Below are 21,465 nucleotides of genomic sequence, written 5' to 3'. Positions count from 1 at the left end.
ACCTTTTCCTAACAGAGAGGTCCACCCTTTCTGGTAAGCACATTTGTGTTTGTGGTGGAGGATTCTATTTCACGCTTATCAGAGGATTCACATTCATCCTTTCTCACAAGGGATTTTGTCTTCTCACTATTTTGGGTGTTTTTTTTGAAGACTCCTTACTTGATGAATGGACATTTATTTTATTTCATTTCATTTTATTTCTATCTTTGCGCTGCACTTACTCATTGTTTTGCATATGACTGTATGGGTTGGAATTATGGTTTAGTACAAGGCACCAATGTACAGTACAACAATTGGCTATACATTATATCATTTTAATTTTTGCCTAAAGATGGGCTTAAAAGCATTTCCAAGCATCAGATGGTATACCAGTAAACTGTGTAATGTAAAAATGATCATACCTAAACTTCAGCTTTAATTCTATGCTGTGCACCCATCCCATATGATGCTGTGTGTGTGTTTATAAGGATGCAGTAGACAGAGTGAGAACAGTACGTTGTCGCCAAAAACAAATGAAAAGCCTGCTCTAACTGCCAGTAATGAGCAAACCAATTTGAAAGCCAGAGCTATGCATGCAGAAATGTTCCATCTGCAAAGAACCATTCATCCCTGAAACATAAGAATCTGTTTTCCTGAACTCTGATTCTCTGCAGATCCACATGTAGATATTCGGGAGAATCAAAATGTGATAAATCAGTCTTCAGATTCTGTCACCCTGTTCCTAAAAACATAAAGCAGACTGTAGTAACACTTAGGCCCCTTTCACACTGGGACGGGAGGTGCGGTGGCGGTAAAGCACAGCTATTTTTAGCGGCGATTTACCTGCTGTATTCAGTCGCTGGCGGTGCGGTTCCCCCCCCCCCCCCCCCGCTAGTGGCCGAAAAGGGGTTAATACTGCCGCTGGTATAGCCGCAGTTTCCCATTGCTTTCAATGGACAGGAGCGGTGGAGGAGCGGTAAACACACCGCTCCTTCACTGTTCCAAAGTTGCAGCTAGCAGGACTTTTGGCGCGATCCTGCTAGCGCACTGCTTCAGTGTGAAAGCCCTCTGGGCTTTCACACTGGAGAAACAGCAGCCGCTGTTTCAGGTTGGTTTGCAGGCGCTATTTTTAGCGCAATAGCGCCTGCAAACTGCCCCAGTGTGAAAGGGGTCTTAGGCAGGCCATAGATGGTGCAATCTTCTTTCCTGCAATCACAACCTGCATTTTGGCAGGTTGATTCAGCACTATGAGGTGAAGGGATAGTAGCAATCAGGATTAACCACTTATGGACCGCCGCACGACTATATACGTCGGCACTTTGAAAAGGGATATCTCTGTTATGGCAGCAGCTAGCTGCCATAACCCAGATATCCTCGTCTGTAAGTGGCGGTCCGGTTTCCGATAATGGTGGTCTCTGCGGCGGATTCGCTGCAAGATCACAGTTATCAGTGGCCTCTTCTGTCGCCCTTTGCCGCTTACCGGGGGGCGTAGGTAGCAGCGGAGGCGAAAGGGTCTTCTTCCTGGCTGGGTATGGATACGAGTGAGGTGAAGATGGCCCCCACCCATCTCCATATAATAGCAGGGTGGAAGCGACGTCAAAACGTCACTTCCGCCTATAGTTTTTAAAGGGCCATTTTTTTTTTTGTCATTTTTTCAAATGACAAAATTTTTATTTTGTATGTCATTTTAGTTCAAATATGAGATCTGAGGTCTTTTATCCCCAGATCTCATATTAAAGTGGGCCTGTCATGCTTTTTTCTATTACTATTACATATTTTAATATGTTTACATCAGGGCTCAACAAACCCCGGGTGCCAGGTCGCAACTGCGACTAGAATTAGCAACCTGGCGCCTGAGGCAGTACAGCTGGGGTACCCTGTCTCTGTGCGCACCCCCCTCGCGATCACGTGGGGATGCACAACACAACAGTAAAGTTAGCCCAATTTATTTTATGCGTCCGCTCGTGGAATGGCGACAAACTTTTACCCTTTAAAATTTCTATATGCAACGTTTGCCATACAGATTGCATGTTTTGAGTTACAGAGGAGGTTTAGGGCTAGAATTATTGCTCTCGCTCTACCAATCACGGCGATACCTCACATGTGTGGTTTGAACACCGCTTTCATATGCGGGCGCTACTCACGTATGTGTTCGAGCCCGGCGGGATGGGGTGCGTTCCTGGCTCCTAACTTTTTTAGCTGGCGCCTAGATTTCAAGCAAATTTGTCAAGCCCTGGTTTACATCCCTTGTAATAGGAATAAAAGAACAGTGTAAAAAAGAACAATTAAAGGTAAAATAAATAAAATAAAAAAATGTAAACTCGCCCTGTCCCGCCGAGCTCACGTGTAGAAGCGAATGCATACGTGAGCAGCATCCGCATATGAAAACGGTTTTTAAATCACACATGTGAGGTATCGTCGCGATCAGTAGAGAGAGAGAGAGCAATAATTCCAGCCCTAGACATCCTCTGTAACTCAAAACATGCAACCTGTAGAATTTGTTTAACTATTTTTAACCTATAGGGATTTTTAAGGCTAAAAGTTTTTTGCCATTTCATTTTTGAAGCGTGACATGTTGGGTATCAATTTATCTTTCACAATATAAAAAAAAATTGGGCTAACTTTACTGTTGTCTTATTTTTTTTATTTTTTTTTAACAATCAGGAGTGCTTTATTGAAGGAACATATACAGTACAGAAAAAATAAATCACTTAATACAGCCAGTTTAGCAGAGAGATACATTACAGTAGCATGGTACAAAAAACAGTATACAGTCTACACCCACTCGGAGTACAGTCCCAGGTTCAACAGAGGATCCTATTCAAACTGAGGTCGAGGGCCACAAAGAGGGACGGGGGAGGGAGGGGGAGAGGGAGAGAGATGAGAGAGGGAAAAAGAAAAGAACAGAGGAGGAAAGAAGGAAGAGATAAGGGGGAGGGAAAAGATGGGCGAATGAGGAGGAGAAAGAGGGAGAGGGAGGGGGGGCAGGAGCCCAGTCAGCCACCAGCAAGTTCAAACTGCTGTCCAAGGTGACCACACCTTGTCGAATTTCCAGGGGCAACCACGGTTAATGTATGTCAATTTGTAGAGTGGAAGGGCAGCATTAATTTTACTTTCCCAAGTAGACACCACAGGAGGGACAGAGGAGGTCCAGTTGCATAAAATGTCTTTCTTGGCATAGAAGAGAAGGTAAAAGATTAACCGCTTACTATGATGGGACCGCTGCTCATCATCAATAACACCAAGCAGGGCCAGTTCAGGAGACATGGGGACAGAAAGCTCCATGTGGACATTTCACTGCACAAACACTCTTGACCAGAAGGGCACCAGAGCCGGGTAGGACCAAAACATGTGAATATAGGTACCCCGCTGCGTCCTACACCTTGGGCAGCATGGGTCCCTATCAGGGTAAATTCTAGACATTCGTGCCGGAGTAAAGTAGACCCTATGAAGGAACTTCAGGCCCCACTCCAGGCAATCCTCCCAGTCCTCCCTATCCAGGTCCGGCACTTCCGTCTTCCACGACTCCCCCAGTCTATCTAATTTAGTAGAGTCAATAGGGAGCAGCGTGCCATATAAAGCAGTGAGAGGCTTCTGCAGGTCCGCACCAGACAGTAGGTCCTCAACCGGGTCAAGCTGGACACATGGGGGGACAGGGAATTGAGCCCTAACTGCATGGTGAAGCTGGGCATAGCGGAAATACATCCAGCCGGGTAAGTTATATTTCTCAGTCAGCTGGGGGAGTGACAACAGTGTACCGGCCGGTATAATGTCCCTCAGTGTCTTGATACCAAACCTCGCTCAGACCTGAGGGTCTGGTAGAGATCTAAAATTAGGCAAATTAGGATTCCCCCAGAGAGGCTGGACCAGGGACCAGCGCTCTGTCCGACGGAATCTGCGTCTGGCCACAATCCACACTCTAATCGTCGACATCGTTGAGACCGGGAGGTCCTCATAGGCTCTCAGCCCTCTATATACCAGGTTCTGAAGTTCCTGCAGGGAGCCCAACCGAGCCGCCTCCACACATACCGCGGCGTTGGATTGGCTGGCCTCAAACCACCAGTAAACCGTAACTAACATAGCTGCCCAGAAGTAAACCCTGAAATTTGAGAGGGCAAGACCCCCTAGGTGAGTTGGTAACTGCAATGTGGACTTCGCCAATCGGGGGACGGTCCCATTCCAATGAAATGAGAGAATACAACTGTCCACCTCTCAAAAAAAAGATGCCGGCATCCAGACTGGACTGTTCCGAAAGAGGTAATTAAATTTAGGCAATAAAATCATCTTTATGATGTTAATGCGGCCAATCAAATTTAGTGGGAGACCAGACCAGGACCGACACTGCTCCTTCAACAGCTGAAGCAATGGAAGTATGTTAAGGGAGAGGTATTGGGAAGGAGCCCTAGCAACCATCACCCCGAGATACTTGAACTTCGAAACCCATTTCAATGAAGCAGGGGTCAATCCGTCCGGAGGTCGAGCGTCCAGGGGAAAAAGGATCGACTTGGACCAATTTATATGGACCCCGGAGAAGGATCCAAAGGTGTCAAATAATTCAAGGGCAGCGGACAGGGAAGGGCCAGCATCATTCAGATAGAGAAGAGCGTCATCCGCATAAAGGGAGATTTTCAACTCCAGGCCACCAATCTGCATCCCCCGGACCCCCAGAGACTCCCTGACCAAAATCGCCAGAGGCTCCAAAGCCAGAGCAAACAGACCGGGGGACAGAGGGCACCCCTGCCGAGTGCCCCTATATAGGGAGAAAGACTCGGAGACCCAGTCATTGGTACGTACCCTAGCCCTTGGCGCCCGGTAGAGCAATTGGATCCACCGTAAGAAACTAGGACCGAAGCCAAAATGTTGCAGCACTCCCCACAGGTAATCCCACTCCACCGAGTCAAATGCCTTTTCGGCATCTAGGGAGGCAATCACCCGGCATTATCATGAGTGACAGACAGATTCAGGAAGAGACGCCGGATATTTATATCCATGCCCTTGCCCGGGATGAATCCGGTCTGGTCAACATGAATCAAGGTAGAAATGACCGAAGACAGACGGGTGGCCAGCACCTTCGCCAATATCTTGGCATCCACATTTAATAAAGAGATGGACATTCCTGGCGATTTTTACCAGGCTTGGGGATCAGAACAATAATAGCCTCCTCCATAGACTCAGGCACAGAAACTGTCTCCAATAGTCCAGAGAAAAGGGACGTAAACCCGGGGGCAAGGAGCTCCGCATGCTGGGAATAAAATTCCGTAGGGAGGACATCCGCACCCAGGGTCTTACCACTCTGCAGACCCCCAATTGCAGCCTGAACCTCCTCTAGGGAAATGGCCTTGTCCAAGAGCACCCTATGTTCCTCCGACAGGGCAGGAAAGGGAACACAGTTCAGATAGTCCTGCAATTCCGACGGGGAAAAACACACCCTCAAGGAGTACAGTCCCCGAAAAAACTCAACAAACCTAGCACTAATGTCCTCCGGGGAAGACACCAGAAGACCCTGAGTGTCCCGTACGCTCGCAATGTGCGTAGAGGCCGCCTGGGTCCTCGCTAGCCAAGCCAACAGTATCCCATTTTTATTGCCATATTCGAGTACAGCATAGATTTCTGCGTTTGCTCCACATTGAGCAAGGAGAGGTCCCGGAGGGCCCTCTCCCAAGGTATGTGGGTAGAGACACTAGGGGACTGGATATAAGCGGACTCACACTGTGCAGCCTCAGCCTCCAGGTCTTCCAAGGACCGAGAAGCCTCCCTCTGCAGGGAGGAAATATGGGATATATATTCCCCCCGTACCCGAGCCTTAAGGGCATCCCAAAGCACCAGATCACTAGCGGATTGCCTGTTCAGCAACCAGTAGTTACAGACTGCTTCAGTCATGGGTTCCTGTAATCTTTCATCTATAGCCCAGAACCTGGACAGACGCCGAAGTTTCAATCCGGGGGACTTGGCCAGAGCCACCGTGAGGTGAAGGCCCCGTACACACGAGAGGATCTATCCGCTGGAATTGATCTGCGGATCAGTTCCAGCGGATAGATCCGCTGGTGTGTACAACCCAGCGGATATTTTTCCGCGGATTTTTTTCGGGCCGGCCGATTTCCAGCGGATAAAAATTTCTTAGCATGCTAAGAAATCTATCCGCTGGAATCGGCTCCAGCGGATCGATCCGGTGGTCTGTACAGACTCACCGGATCGATCCGTCCGAACGCATCCCTCGCATGCATCGTAATGATTCGACGCATGCGTGGATATCCTTATATGACAGCGTCGCGCACGTCGCCGCGTCATCATCGCGGCGCGACACGTCACCGGGGATTCTGATCTCCTGGTTAGTACAACCAGGAGATCAAAATCGGACCGTATCCGCGGATAAATCCTCTCGTGTGTACCCGGCAGAAGAGTTGCATGATCAGAAATTCCCCGCGTTAAGTGCCTGGCCTCTCTCGTCCAGCGTATTCGTTCAGACATCCAGGACCTGAAAAGGAAGGGACCTGCGGACCAAGAGGCTAACCCCCTGGCATAGTTGGAATAGGTAGAGTGATAGTGCGGCCCAACCCACGCCCTCCGGAGACCGAGGATCCTATTACCCACGAGATGCGTTTCTTGTAAAATACAGATGTGAGGGTTATACACTGTTGTCTTGTTTTTTAGTGTGCTTGTAAGACCGCTGCGCAAATACGGTGTGACATAAAGTATTGCAATGATCGCCATTTTATTCTCTAGGGTGTTAGAAAGAAAAATTATAATGTTTGGGGGTTCTAAGTAATATTCTAGCAAGATTTTTTTACTTGTAAACAACATATCTGAAAAAGAGGCTCGGTCCATAAGTGGTTAAAGTGGATGTAAACCCTCCACACACCCAGTAAAGTGAACAGCCTCTGATGATACACAGACTCAAATGTGCTTTGTAACAGGGCCAGCTCCCTGCTAATCTATTTTAGCAACCTCCCCTGACAGAAATTTCTGAATTGGGTTTACATCCACTTTAAGCTAACAAGGCAGCAAGGTGCAGAAAACAAATGCAAGGACAAAAATATTAGCTGTTCAACAGGTAGACTGTCTTCTGAGCCATCCATAAATGTCAAGTTGGAATACACACAATGCGCCGGCTCTGACCTAACTGTATAAAAACATAGCATAGTAGCATAGCTACATGTTTTATTAAATGTTAATAGTGTAACTGAAGTGCCTACAGGACATTTAAATACAACCCCATACCCCAAAAAATGTTGTATCTTTATTTTAGCCAGTGTTGTAAGCTGATTCATAAGGCTTGCTTAAAAGAGATGGTTAATGGAACAATTCTTTGTGGGTTCTAAAATAATACAGTTTGAAAAAAAAAGTACAAAAAGAAGTCATTATTTTATTAGATTGAATTATATATTTTTATACGTATCATATTTTTTTCATTGAAAAAAAATAAGAGAGAAACATTACAGAACTGTTTTTGTTGGTATAGATTTTGACCAGCAGATGGCAGCACATTTGGATATTATGGTTGAAACCATTAAGGAAGACATGTTACTACATGTTTCTTTTCTCATAGTAAACTAACTGGTAACCGAATTTGTCATAAATCACTTTTATTTCAAGGGTTAAAAAAAAATATTAAAAATTATTTCTTAGTAAATATAACTTAAAAAGCAAGCGAAGATGAAATTCTTGTTATGATTGAACTTGAACTCTAGGCTAGGGTGATCAGACGTCCCCAATTTCCAGAGACAGTCCCCAGAGACTGTCTGTTCACGGATTGGAGGGGTGGCGCGGTCGGGCCCAAGACCCGGCATCTCCCCCTGCACCTCTGGCTGTTAGTTTAGTATACAGCGGGGGGCAACGATTGGCAGCTCTGTGGTGTCCGCAGTATCTTCCTGAGGCTAGCAGTTCTCTTCCCGAGTGTATACATTAGCGGGGGTTCACCCAAAAAAATAATTCTAACATTACATTGAGCCGAGTTGTGAAAATGACATTAGGCTGTTTTTTTTTTATTTCCTTGCCGTACATACCGTTTTATCTATATTTTCACAGCGGCTTCCGGGTATGTAATTTGCAGGACTGGGCGTTCCTATTCACATGTTAATTGATTGACATGCTTCCGATCGGCGCATACAGCGCGTCACGAGTTGCTGAAAGAAGCCAGACTGCGAGACGGCGCCTGCGCACCGACGTTCGGCTTCTTTCGGCAACTCGTGACGCGCTGTATGCGCCGGTCGGAAGCATGTCAATCAATTAACATGTGAATAGGAACGCCCAGTCCCGCAGATTACATACCTGGAAGCCGCGGTGAAAATATAGATAAAACGGTACGTACGGCAAGGAAATAAAAAAAAACAGCCTAATGTCATTCTCACAACTCGGCTCAATGTAATGTTAGAATTTTTTTTTTGGGGTGAACCCCCGCTTTAACATACAGTGGAGAGGGGAGGGGCCTCTGACCTGAGCATGTATTAGTTTCACTCTTCAGTGTACGAGTGAGTTGCTGATATATGCTCGGGTACAGAGATGTGCTGGGAGGTGGAGTGGGTACAGAGCACAGATTAGTTGGGCCCTTTCAAACTGGCGGGCTGATCAGGTTCCCCTGTCAATTTTTCCGGCAGACCCGATCAGACATCCATTGCCCTCTATGGAGCGGTAGATGTCAGTGGACCTGTGTCCGCTGACACCCATCACCATCCGATCTGGTTCACTAAAAACAGACATATTCGAGATTCATTCCCCATTCATCTGGCGGATCGGATTGGATGGTCCGTTTCCATCCAAAAGCTCCATAGAGAGCAACGTGCTATGTCCATGATTGACATAGAAATAAGTTAATCATTGTGCTGCTTCTCATTTCTCTGTCCAGAGGGTCCTGAGAGTGAAAGTGAAACTGCAGCAGGGAAAAATTAGATTAGACAGGGCTGTGCTATTTGGAAGAGCTTTATAAATCTCAGTACTGGATGGACAGAAATACAAATCCTTTGGCAGGTAAAGCAGTACCTATACGTAGCACCCTTTTAGGTTAGTTGCTAAGATAATAGGTAAATTTAAAGCGGTTGTAAAGGTTTTTTTTCTTCTTCTTTTTAAAAAACAAAACAAACATTGTACATTTACCTCCTCTGTGCAAGGGTTTTGCATAGAGTGGCCCCGATGCTCCACCTCTGGGGTCCCCCAGCAGAGCTCCTGGCTCCTCCCAGCATTGGACTCGGCCACGGCCCCCGTGTCACTGGATTTGATTGACAGCAGTGGTAGCCAATGGCTGCTGCTGCTATCAATCTATGGGCTCATTCTCGTCGCTGGAAAGATCAGGTTCAGGTAAGTAAAGGGGGGGGGGGGCTCTGGAGGGCTGCTGCAATATGGTGCATTAAGGGGAAAAACCTTAAGGGTTTATTTCTTTTTGGCTCCTCTAATCATTGAAGCAGCTATTGATTTTTCTGGGTTGTTCTAGATCTCATATGCTTCAGGTTTGTTTGCTTCCTTCTGCATTCAGGAGGCTTCCAGAACATAGAGGGACAGGAGAGTCAAATAGGCAGCTTGAATATTTATTGTGCTGAGGTTAATCCCTGGGAAGATGTGTTGCGTGCCTGGTGGAGGCTGAAAGGCGTGTCGCTGCCCTGGGACATTGTGAGTACTGAGTTGAGCCCAGGATCCTAGTGACTGAGTTCTGTTCTACTTTTGGGGTGCCAGCAGTAGAGAGACAGCTCATACAGGGTCCCAGTACTGGCCTTCCCCTTTGTTCCTGGTTTAAAGACTGCTCAAATAAGTTTCACCTAGTGAATTGTGTCTTCCTGTTACAAGCCAGAATTTTTAGAGTATCCCATGATACCACCCAACCTCTCTCCCATTAAGTTCTACAAGCAATTGTAAAAAGACAACCCCTAGGACTGTTGCTTCAGTAATTGGTAGCATGTGCACAGTTTGAGGAAGAACCAGTTAAAATCAGACGCTCCTATGGGGTAGCACTACACATATGTGTTTGATCTGTGTAGTTCTGTTAAGTTCTCCATTTATATGTGCAGGCATTTATAATGAAGATAAATTAAAATAGCTTCAACTGTAGCTGATTTCTGAGGGAAAAAAAGAACATTCAGTGTTCCGCAACTGGTATTTCCTGTATTGCTTTAAAAATGTTAAAGTACTGTAAAAATACTCATTGTACAAAGTATTGTATAAGTTTGACCTGTACCTGACTTTAGTATGTGAACTGTGATCTCTTCCAGGCGCTGTTTTAGATGAGGATACTGGGAAAGTGCTTGTTGTACAGGACAAAAACAAGGTAAGCTTAATGTTTTCAAAAAGGCCAACTTTTACTAATACTAAGGGCATAAAAAGCAAAGCATGGACATTCCACACATAGTTCTCATTGGTTAGAAACAATGATCTTAACTACTTGCCGACCAGCCGCCATCTTTATATGGCGGCTGGTTGGCGCCACTGCACGAATAGCCTTAGCTGTACAGTGGCCGCTTTAAGGGCTATAGGGCGCATGTGCGATGCTGGAGCCGATGCGTATGGTCAGCGCCAGTGATTGCCCCACAGAGCCAGAACAGGGATCTGTCAATGTAAACAGACAGATCCCTGTTCTGTCAGGGAAGTAGAGAGAGATCTGCTGTTCCTAGTGATCTGGAACAGAGATCTCTCTCTGTCAGTTTACTCCCCCCAGAGTTAGAAACACCTCCCTAGGATACACTTAACCTCTTGATCGCCCCCTAGTGTTAACCCCTTCCCTGCCAGTGACATTTATACAATAATCAGTGGCTATTTTTAGTTCTGATCGCTGTATAAATGTCACTGGTCCCCAAAAAGTGTCTGATCTGTCCGCCACAATGTCGCAGTCCCTCTAAAAATCGCTGATCACCGCCAGTACTAGTAAAAAAAATAATAGTGCCTTGCAAAAATATTCACCCCCTTGGCATTTTTCGTGTTTTGTTGCCTCACAACCTGGAATTAACATGGATTGTTTGAGGATTTGCAATATTTTATTTACAGAACATGCCCACAATTTTAAAGATGTTTTTTTTTATTGTGAAGCAAACAACAAATAGGACAAAATAACAGAAAAGGTCAATGTGCATAATTATTCAACCCCCTAAAGTCAATACTTTGTAGAGCCACCTTTTGCGGCTATCACAGCTCCAAGTCGCTTTGGATAGGTCTCAATGAGCTTGCCACAACTTACCACTGGGATTTTTGCCCATTCCTCCTTGCAAAACTGCTCCAGCTCCTTCAAGGTGGATTGTTTGCGCTTGTGAACAGCAATCTTTAAGTCTGACCACAGATTTTCTATTGGATTGAGCTCTGGGCTTTGACTAGGCCATTCCAACACATTTACATGTTTCCCCTGAAACCGCTCAAGTGTTGCTTTAGCAGTGTGTTTTGGGTCATTGTCCTGCTGTACCACTCTGTGTGTGCCTCAAATCACACACAGAGTGGTACAGGTTTTGTTCAAGAATATCCCTGTATTTAGCACCATCCATCTTTCCCTCAACTCTGACCAGTTTCCCAGTCCTGACTGCTGAAAATCATCCCCACATCATGATGCTGCCACCACCATGTTTCACTGTGGGGAAGGCGTTCTTTGGGTGATGTGATATGTTGGGTTTGCGCCAGACATAGTGTTTTCTTTGATGGCCAAAAAGTTCAATTTTGATCTCATCAGACCAGAGAACCTTCCTCCATACATTTTGGGAATCTCAAACATGCCCTTTCGCAAACTCAAAATGTGCCATTTTGTTTTTTGCTGAAAGTAATGGCTTTCTTCTGGCTTTCTTCTGCCATAAAGCCCAACTCTATGGAGCGTATGACTTATTGTCGTCCTATGTACAGATACTCCAGTCTCTGCTGTGGAACTCTGCAGCTCCTTCAGGGTTACCTTCGGTCTCTGTGCTGCCTCTCTGATTAATGCCCTCCTTGTCCGGTCCGTGAGTTTTGGTGTCTCTTGGCAGGTTTGCTGTTGTGCCATGTTCTTTCCATTTGGTTATGATAGATTTGATGGTGCTCTTAGGGATCATCAAAGATTTGGATATTTTTGTTATAACCTAACCCTGACTTGTACTTCTCAATAACATTGTCCCTTACTTGTTTGGAGAGTTCATTGGTCTTCATGGCAGTGTTTGGTTAGTGGTGCCTCCTGCTTAGGTGTTGCAGCCTCTGGGGCCTTTCAGAAAGGTGTGTATATGTAATGACAGATCACGTGACACTTAGATTGCACACAGGTGGACATCATTTCACTAATTATGTGACTTCTGAAGACAATTGGTTGCACCAGAGCTTTTTATGGGCTTCATAACAAAGGAGATGAATACATACGCACATGGCAATTATCAGGTTTTTTTTTTCTGAAAAATAGTTTTATGTATATATTTTTTTAATTTTACTTCACCATCTATTGTGTTCTGATCCATCACATATAATTCAGATAAAAAAAAAACATTGAACTAAAGGCTGTATTGTAACAAAATAGGTAAAAAGCCATGGGGTTGAATACTTTTGCAATGCACTGTACCTTACTTCCTGACTTTTGTATTGTTGGGCATGATGTCACCATCCCTCCTGGAAGATTTCTGGGGAATGCAGAGCAGGCGAGTTCTCACAAGAAGACACTCCAGTCAATTGCAGAAACAACTTTCTGTGAGAATTTGGCTGTTCTGTATTCCCCAGATCTCCTTGGAAGGATGAGGATGTTAATTTCCCCTAGATACCTCAGGGAAAACAGGCGTATGGTACCTTTCACCGCTACTAACAGCAGGTGATTTTTAAAGAGGAAAGGGGTCTGGACAGTGTAAGAGAACCATGCCCATTACTGCAAGGTCCAATTTAAATGTATGTGTTAGCTTTCCTAACGTGTTACTAAACCCAGCACCCTGCATTGACTATATCTGGTCTTCCACAGTACACAGAAGATGGAAATGCAATAGTTTTAGTAATTATAAACTGCTAAATACCTTTTCTCATCAGGAGTTAGAGCAGTCTTGCGACTTCTATCAGTGTCTGGTTAAAGCTTGTAGCAGGAGTTTTCATTCTCCCATGATTGTCCTATGAGGATGCAGGACCCCTGACCCTCTGTCTGGACAGTGCTGATTGGCCCTGTGCTGATCACATGCACCCTCATTTTTACACAATACAAAGGATTAACCCCTTAGGTTCCACAGTGAGTAGAACAAACATGCTTTAATGCATTTACAGACTGATTTTACTGTTGTGTGTTTAGTAACACTTTTATTACCATGAATTGCAGCCTTTGTTCTGTACAAAATGTTGCCTACAGACCATACAAAATATTGTCATAATTATTCACTTTCGGAACAATACCTCAGCAATAGTCTACAAGGCCGTATTTATGAAGAGATGTAAAGTAAGAACTGGCTATGTTACTCAGTACCTCCACTGGATCATTATATTGGGATTTGAATTTGCATTTTTTTCTTGTTTTTATTACAACACATAAAATTGCTCTGCATATCTTCTTTCCTTCCACTTTGACTTCTTCACTTTTCACGTTGCTCTGTATTTCTGTCTCCACACAGTTTCTCAAATTTTGCTAGTTTCAATGGATAGTTTGTGCACAAATAAACCCTTCTGTTTTCAGAAGAAAGAGCATGATGACATTCCCTTTGTAAATGCCAGTCATGGGAAATGCATCTCACAGAAACCTTAGGAGAGAAGTGGTGCACACAGGGAACCCTGACAACCATTTTCTTTATGTTTAACACTGGTCACATAACATGCAGGACATTAAAGCCAAGAGTAATTGCCTGCAGCGCTCCTCTCTGTTAAGCCTAAAGTGTTACCCTAAAAAAAAAAAAGGACCTTGTTCCTTTGGCCAATTTTTAGTTTTCAGCGCTGTCGCACTTTAAATGACAATTGCGCGGTCATGCAACACCCAAATGGTCCAAATTCACAGAGATCGGCATATCTCTGTGCGGGCGTAGCGCATCTCATATGCGCTACGCCGACGTAACCTAGAGAGGCAAGTACAGTATTCACAAAGCACTTGCTCCCTAAGTTACGGCGGCGTAGCGTAAATGGGCCGGCGTAAGCCTGCCTAATTCAAAGTAGGCTGGTAGTGGGCGTGTTGTATTGAACTGAATCGTGACCCCATGTAAATGAAGCACGAACGAACGGCGCATGCTCAGAATCACGTTCAATTTACGCCGTAGGATACGACGGCTTAATGGCAACGACGTGAACGTAACCTACGCCCAGCCCCATTCACGTACGACTTACGTAAACGACGTAAAATCCGACGCTTGTTCCGACGTCCATACCTTTGCATTACTTGCACCTCATATAGCAGGGGTAACTTTACGCCGGACATACGCCTTACGTAAACGACATAGCTTAATGCGACCGGCCCAAGTACGTTCGTGAATCGGCGTATCTAGGTAATTTGCATATCCGACGCGTAAATCTACGGAAGCGCCCCTTGCGGCCAGCGTAAATATGCACCCAAGATACGACAGCGTAGGAGACTTACGTTGGTCGTATCTTGGCAAAATTCAGGCGTATCTGATTTCCAGAATACGCGTATAGATACAACGGCGCACATTTGGACTTACGACGGCATATCTGGAGATACATCGTCGTAAGTCCTTTCTGAATCCAGCCCAAATCTTTTTTCCCCCACAAATGGAGCTTTCTTTTGTTGGTATTTGATCACCTCTGCGGTTTTTATTTTTTGCGCTATAAACAAAAATATCACAATTTAAAAAAAAAAAAAAAACATTTTTTTTCCTCAGTTTAGGCCGATGTGTATTCTTCTATATATTTTTGGTAAAGAAAATCGCAATAAGAGTATATTGATTGGTTTGCGCAAAAGTTTTGGCGTCTACAATATTTCAGACACTTTTGACACATTTTTGGGACCATTCACATGCTATAAAAATGCACTGATTACTGTGTAAATGTGACTGGCAGGGAAGGGGTTAACACTAGGGGGTGATCAAGGGGTTATTTGTGTGTCCTAGGAAGAGAATCTAACTGTAGGCGGCGGGGACTCACAAGGGGAGGAGACCGATTTGTGTTCCTCTGTACTGGGAACACACATCGGTCTCCTCTCCTCTGACAGGACGTGGATCTGTGTGTGTGTTTACACACACAGATCCACGGTCCTGCTGTGCAATCGCGGGTGCCCGGTGGACATCACGGCCACCGGGCACGCACACCCAGGGCTGGTGCAAAGATCTTTGACACCCTAGGCAAAACATCATTTTGACGCCCCCCCCACGCGCGCTGCGCCCCTGACTTCACTTTACTCTGCCCTTGCAACACATGTAACCTATCTGACCCCTACACTGACCCCCCTTACCTGACACATACACTGACCCCCTCGTACCTGACCCCTACACTGACCCCCCTTACCTGACACATACACTGACCCCCCTTACCTGACACATACACTGTCCCCCCTCTTACCTAACACATACACTGACCCCTTCTTACCTGACACATACACTGACCCCCCCTTACCTGACCCATACACTGACCCCCCTTACCTGACCCATACACTGACCCCCCTTACCTGACACATACACTGACCCCCCTTACCTGACACATACACTGACCCCCCCTTACCTGACACATACACTGACCCCCCCTTACCCTGACCCCCCTTACCTGACACATACACTGACCCCCCCTACCTGACCCCTACACTGACCCCCCTTACCTGACCCCAAAACTGACCCCCCTTACCTGACACATACACTGACCCCCTTACCTGACCCCTACACTAACCCCCCCTACACTGACCCCCCTTACCTGACCCCTACACTGACCCCCCTTACCTGACCCCTACACTGACCCACTTTACCAGACACATACACTGACCCCCCTTACCCTGACCCCTACACTGACCTCCCTTACCTGACCCCTACACTGACCTCCCTTACCTGACCCCTACACTGACCTCCCTTACCTGACCCCTACACTGACCCCCCTACCTGACCCCTACACTGACCCCTCTTACCTGACACATACACTGACCCCCCTTACTGAAGATAACAAAGGCACTACTCACCCACACCCCTAATTACAAATCTCTGATACAGATCAGTCTCTGTTGCCATTTGTCTTCTGACTTGTATAAAAGTGCAATATGGGGAGAGTAATTTGTTATATGTATGAAGTCCAGTCCCCACCCCCTCCTCCATCCATCCATATGGTCTGACTACACGCAGTATTTAATTTATCAATCAGTGGCAGCTGCAAAAACAGCGACTTCTCCACTCCCCCTCCCTCCCCAGAGACTCCTCCGTCCCGCACCTACCTCCCGACCACACCGATCACTGGGGTTGCTCCTTCCCATCACCCGCACCAGGTAACCAGCAGAGCCTGAGAGCCGGAGGAGAGCGGAGCGGCCACATCCCCCTGTCACATGGCACACAGGGAGGAAGCACAGGAGCTGTGATGGGTTCAGGGCTGATCGCAGGGGGGGTGTCCGATGCCGTACGATGTGTGCTCATCGTGGAGGAGGGAGGAGACTGTCCCTGACGAGCCGCGCTCCGTGGTGCTGGCGGCACTGCTTGACATGTTAGGGCGGAGGGCGCTGGTGGATTGTGTGCAACAGTGCAAGCTCTGTGGAGGACAGTGCGGCACTGGGCTGGAGTGCACTAACCAGCGGCTGGGCGCCCTAGGCGGCAGTGCGCTCCTAGGCGGTCGCCTAATCCGCCTAGTGGTAGCGCCGGCCCTGGGCGCACCTAAACAGCCGGAAAGCCCAGGACGTCTTATGATGCCTGCCCAGGATGGGAGATCCCTCCTGCGGACGTCATATGTACAACACTGAAGAAATGGCAGCACTCCAAGATCCATCGAAATTCTTATTTAGTAGACGAACATTCCAAGTGTTACAAACAGTTCAAATGGTAGACGCGTTTCACACAAAGATGTACTTTTTCATTAAGTAATGAATAAGCACGTCTTTGTGTGAAATGCGTCTACCATTTGAATTGTTTGTAACACTTGGGATGTTCGTCTATTAAATAAGAATTTTGATGGATCTTGGAGTGCTGCGATTTCTTCAGTGTTGATCGTATAGGGAGGCGAGCCGAGGCAGGCACCTGTGATATTAGGCTTTGTGTCTCACCTGCCTGGAGCAGCAAGTTCTTTTGTTTGGACATCATATATACATGGGCGGGATGGGAAGTGGTTAAAGTATGAATAACAGCAGAGTGCTTGTGCTGTGTAATTTGCCCCCCCCATGTCACCTGAAATACCTACTCTGCCTGGTTTTGCCCCCGCCCCCTGTAAACTGACCACGGTTTAGCATGGCTGCTGAGCCCTGACACTGTGGACAGTTTACTTGCCTCCATCATCCGCAGCTCTCCTCTGTTCTCTCCCCGACCTGTCTGTCAGCTCTGAGTCAGGGCCTGCCCCACCCCCTCCCCTCCTGCTGCTGAAAAACCTTAGTGATTATAAGGCAATCCCCTGTCTTCCATAATGCTAAGTGTCCTTATATGTGCCTTATTAAAAAATTATGTTCTATACCTTATTTGCTAGTGCCGCTCAGCGCTCACATGACCGGCCGCCTCTCTCCTCTCCTCCCCTCTTCCCAACTGATGTCAGCAAGGGATTCTCGGCCCCTCCCACTCTAGCTGTCAGATTGGGAGAGGGGAGAACTGGCTGGTCACGTGAGAGCCGAGCATTGCTAGCTTATAAAGCAGGGGTGCCCAACCTTTTGAAGAGCGAGGGCCACTTAAGCAACTTGGTAACCAGTCACGGGCCACAATCATCGGCGCAGACGGACGACAGGTCACGGCTACTCTATAGGCCCTCCGATCCACCCAGATGGAAGGGGACAAATGTTTTTCGGATTGGAGGTAGACGGACGTAAACGGACATCTGTCGCTCTGTAGAGGTAAATTGAGGGTCCCATTCGGGTCGGGCTGATCGTGTGAAAAGGGCCTAAGACTGCTTTTACACTGATGTGCTGCGTGTCTATCCTGCGGGCTAGCTGAACTTTGCCATAGACTCCGCCTGCGGCAAAAGCCGGCGCTGTAGGGGAAGCATCGGCTTATGGGGCTCTGCTCCGCAGCCACTTTCTTCCTTCACCACCAGCTTCATATCACAACACTAATGCTGCGGTATGGCGGGTCGGCAACCTGCGATCTTTGCATGCCAACCCGCCATTCCAGAGCAGGAGGTCGCGGGCCACATCAGAGGGCTCCGCGGGCCACTGGTTGGCCACCCCTGTTATAAAGTATAGAACAGCATTTTTTAAATAAGGCACATATACAGGACTCTTCGCATTATGGAAGACAGGGGATTGCCTGATAATCACTAAGTGGGTTTACAACCACTTTAAACAAAACTTTGATCACTCTGTTATGCAAAAAGCTATTTTATTTTGAAGACCAGTACTTGGTTCTGTCTTCTGCCAATTCATTGCCTACTTATTGGTCTAACAATGTGATGGAAGGACTCTCAGACCTAGAGAGACAATGGAGGTGGAAGGAGGAGAAACAAAGCCAGTAACCAGGATATGGTGTCCTTCTCAGAAGTCCCCGGTTTTAGGGGTTGAGGGGCACTGTTGCAGCAGCTGCACTTTACCGATTTCTTTACAAAATATAAAAACAAGTTATTCTAATCAAGAGAAGGGGATGAGGGGGATTCATTGCCTATGCTATGTTAATTGTGTATAATGGCTTCTTTGGTATCCAGATGCAGAATATAAAGAAGGGTGCTATGAATAATCAGCTTAATTTCCCGCAGCAGGTCCAAGGTTTTATGGAACATTATTTCTTCTTTCACATCAATTCCAAAAACCAGACACGTGCATTGCTTTTCGTTTACACATTTGCTGTTCTTTGTACTTTGCCCGGAGCTCTCTTTCAGCCATGACAATGCAAACTGCATTTTCTCATTGGAATTTTTCTGTGACTGATGTATGCCTCATTGTGTAGTTTATGAGGGCTGGTAATATCTTGCTTGGCTTGTGTGTTTTATAATAAAAACAGACACCATTTTGTTAACTTTTATAGTGTTTGAAGGGATGCAGCATTCCAGAAAATATATACTTTTGTTTTGTGTAAGCAGCTTAGTATAAATCCTTTAGCAGGGCCCCAAGTCTTTTCTGGCCATTATTCACGATGAGCACTACACTTGGCAATGACTAGAAAGAACTTCTTTTGTCTCCCAGACTAAATTAAGTCATGATAAAAATTAGTTTTGGAAACTGTAATCTACAGTATTTGTTATTGCTTGTTTCAGTTGTTCCATTTTCTTATTTAATACCAGTATGCCATTAACACATAAATATAAAAAAATCTATTCTGTCTTTCTGCTAAATTTTGCTGTACATTTTCTTAGGGTTTCTCAGAACTAAGGTTACAGAATTAAATAGTATTTGTAATGTAGGTATTTCTATACCTAAAGCATGTAAACATAGGGGTACTTTCATAATGTGCACTCGAACAAGCTATGGGAGTAAATATTCCTTCCCGAAAACATGCAGACTAAACAGCAATGTTATTAATCGCTGCTCAACCCAATCCAGCCTATGTGGTAAACGTGTGTAAGATGGCCTCTGACATGTTTGACCTTACCCACCGTGGCTTACTCATAGAGCCCCAGTGGGCAGGGCGAAACATGTCAGAGGGTATGGCTTGTGGAGTGGTGCAAGGCTGACGTCATCTTAGTCATCTAAGTTTATCACATAGGCTGGATTGGGTTAAGCGAAAATCTTTCTAATGCCGCGTACACACGATCGGAAATTCCAAGAAGAAAAGTTTGATGGTTGGAAATTCTGACCGTGTGTAGGCTCCATCTGACTTTTTCTGTCGGAATTTTTTCTGTCGGAATTTCCGACAGCAAAAATTTGAGAGCTGAATTACGATCATCTGTATGCAATCCCGATGCGCAAAAAAACATGCATGCTCAGAATCAATTCGATGCATACTCGGAACTTCATTTTGTGTGACTGTGTGTATGCAACACAAGTTTAAGCCAAAATTCCGTCTGAAAAAAATCCATGGTTTTCTTGTCGGAATTTCCAATTGTGTGTACGCGGCATTAGTTTACTATACACTATGGCATATTTTCAGCCAGCACCCCATTTCTGGGTACCAGCGGGACTATATACAGTTGCCTTCTTTGCTTAGAGCGGCACTACAAGTATTAGCAGGTCACGGCAATGTTATTAAAGTACATTACACATTTAGATTTTTAGCAGTTAGACCCCTTTCACACTGAGGGCGTATTGCAGGCGCTATAGCGTTAAAAATAGGGCTTTCACACTGGAGCGTTGTGCTAGCAGGACGGTAAAAAAAAGGCCTGCTAGCCGCATCTTTGGAGCGGTGTGGTTATCGCTCATCCACCGCTGCTGCCCATTGAAATCAATGGGACAGCGCGGCTATACCTCCTGCAATGTGCTGCTTCAGCAGTGCATTGCGGGCGGTTTTAACCCTTTCTCGGCTGCTAACGGGAGTAAAACTGCCCTGCTAGTGGCCGAAATGCGCTGCAAATCCACCCATAGCGTCGGCAGTAAAAATAGCAGAGTTTTACTGCTGGCGCTAGTAGTGAAAGGGGTCTTAAAGTGTTACTAAACCCAGGACCCTGCATTCATTATATTTGGTTTGCCACAGTACACAGAACATGGAAATGCAATTATTTTAGTAAATATAAACTACTAAATACCCTTTGTCATCAATTTGAAAATGACCTTATTTTTTCCTAGAATTTTACATTTTTCTAGTTTTAACCACTGCCGTCAATTGACGGCGGCACAGTAGCTCAATTGTTCTGACAGGACGTCATATGACGTCCTCGTCTTTTAGAGCCGCTAGGGGGCGCGCTAGGGGGAGCACGATGCACGTGCCTGGCGGCCGCGATGGCCCAGTAACTGAGCAGGACCGCCTGTCAGGGAGAGGAGACCGATGCTGAGTCCCTTGTACGTAGGGACACAGATCGGTCACCTCCCCAGCCAGTCCCCTCCCCCTACAGTTAGAATCACTCACTAGGCTACACATTTAACCCCTTCCTCGTCCCCTAGTGTTAACCCCTTCCCTGCCAGTCACATTAATACAGTAATCGGTGCATATTTATAGCACTGTTCACTGTATAAATGTGAATGGTCCCAAAAATGTGTAAAAATTGTCCGATGTGTCCACTATAATGTCGCAGTCCCAATAAAAAGCGCAGATCGCTGCCATTCCTAGTAAAAAAAAAAAAAAATCATAATTATGTCCCCTATTTTGTAGGCGCTATAACTTTTGCGCAAACCAGTCACTATACGCTTATTGCGATTTTTTTTTTATCAAAAATATGTAGAAGAATACGTATCGGCCTAAGCTGAGAATTTTTTTTAAATGGGATATTTATTATATCAAAAAGTAAAAAATATATATATATTTTTTTTCAAAATTGACCCTCTTTTTTTGTTTATAGCACAAAAAAATAAAAACCTCACAGGCGATCAAATACCACCGAAAGAAAGCTCTATTTGTGGGAAAAAAAGGACGTAAATTTTGTTTGGGAGCCACGTCGCACAACCACGCAATTGTCAGTTAAAGTGAC

At 45.8% G+C, this 21,465-nt stretch overlaps 1 protein-coding gene across 2 annotated transcripts in view; it reads left to right on the top strand.

The window, feature by feature from the left end:
* Positions 1-21,465, top strand: part of NUDT6 (nudix hydrolase 6) — a 35,070-nt gene that overhangs the window by 7,149 nt on the left and 6,456 nt on the right. For both annotated transcript variants that reach the window (XM_040330508.1, XM_040330518.1), the window contains one exon: positions 10,176-10,231. In XM_040330508.1, the coding sequence (XP_040186442.1) occupies positions 10,176-10,231 (56 nt within the window). The remainder of the gene's footprint in view (positions 1-10,175; positions 10,232-21,465) is intronic.

This window comes from Rana temporaria, chromosome 1 (assembly GCF_905171775.1).
Source record: "Rana temporaria chromosome 1, aRanTem1.1, whole genome shotgun sequence".
In the NCBI taxonomy this organism is placed as follows: domain Eukaryota; kingdom Metazoa; phylum Chordata; class Amphibia; order Anura; family Ranidae; genus Rana; species Rana temporaria.
The sequence above is the reverse complement of the archived record's forward strand: the minus strand, read 5'-3'. Positions and strand labels throughout refer to the sequence as shown.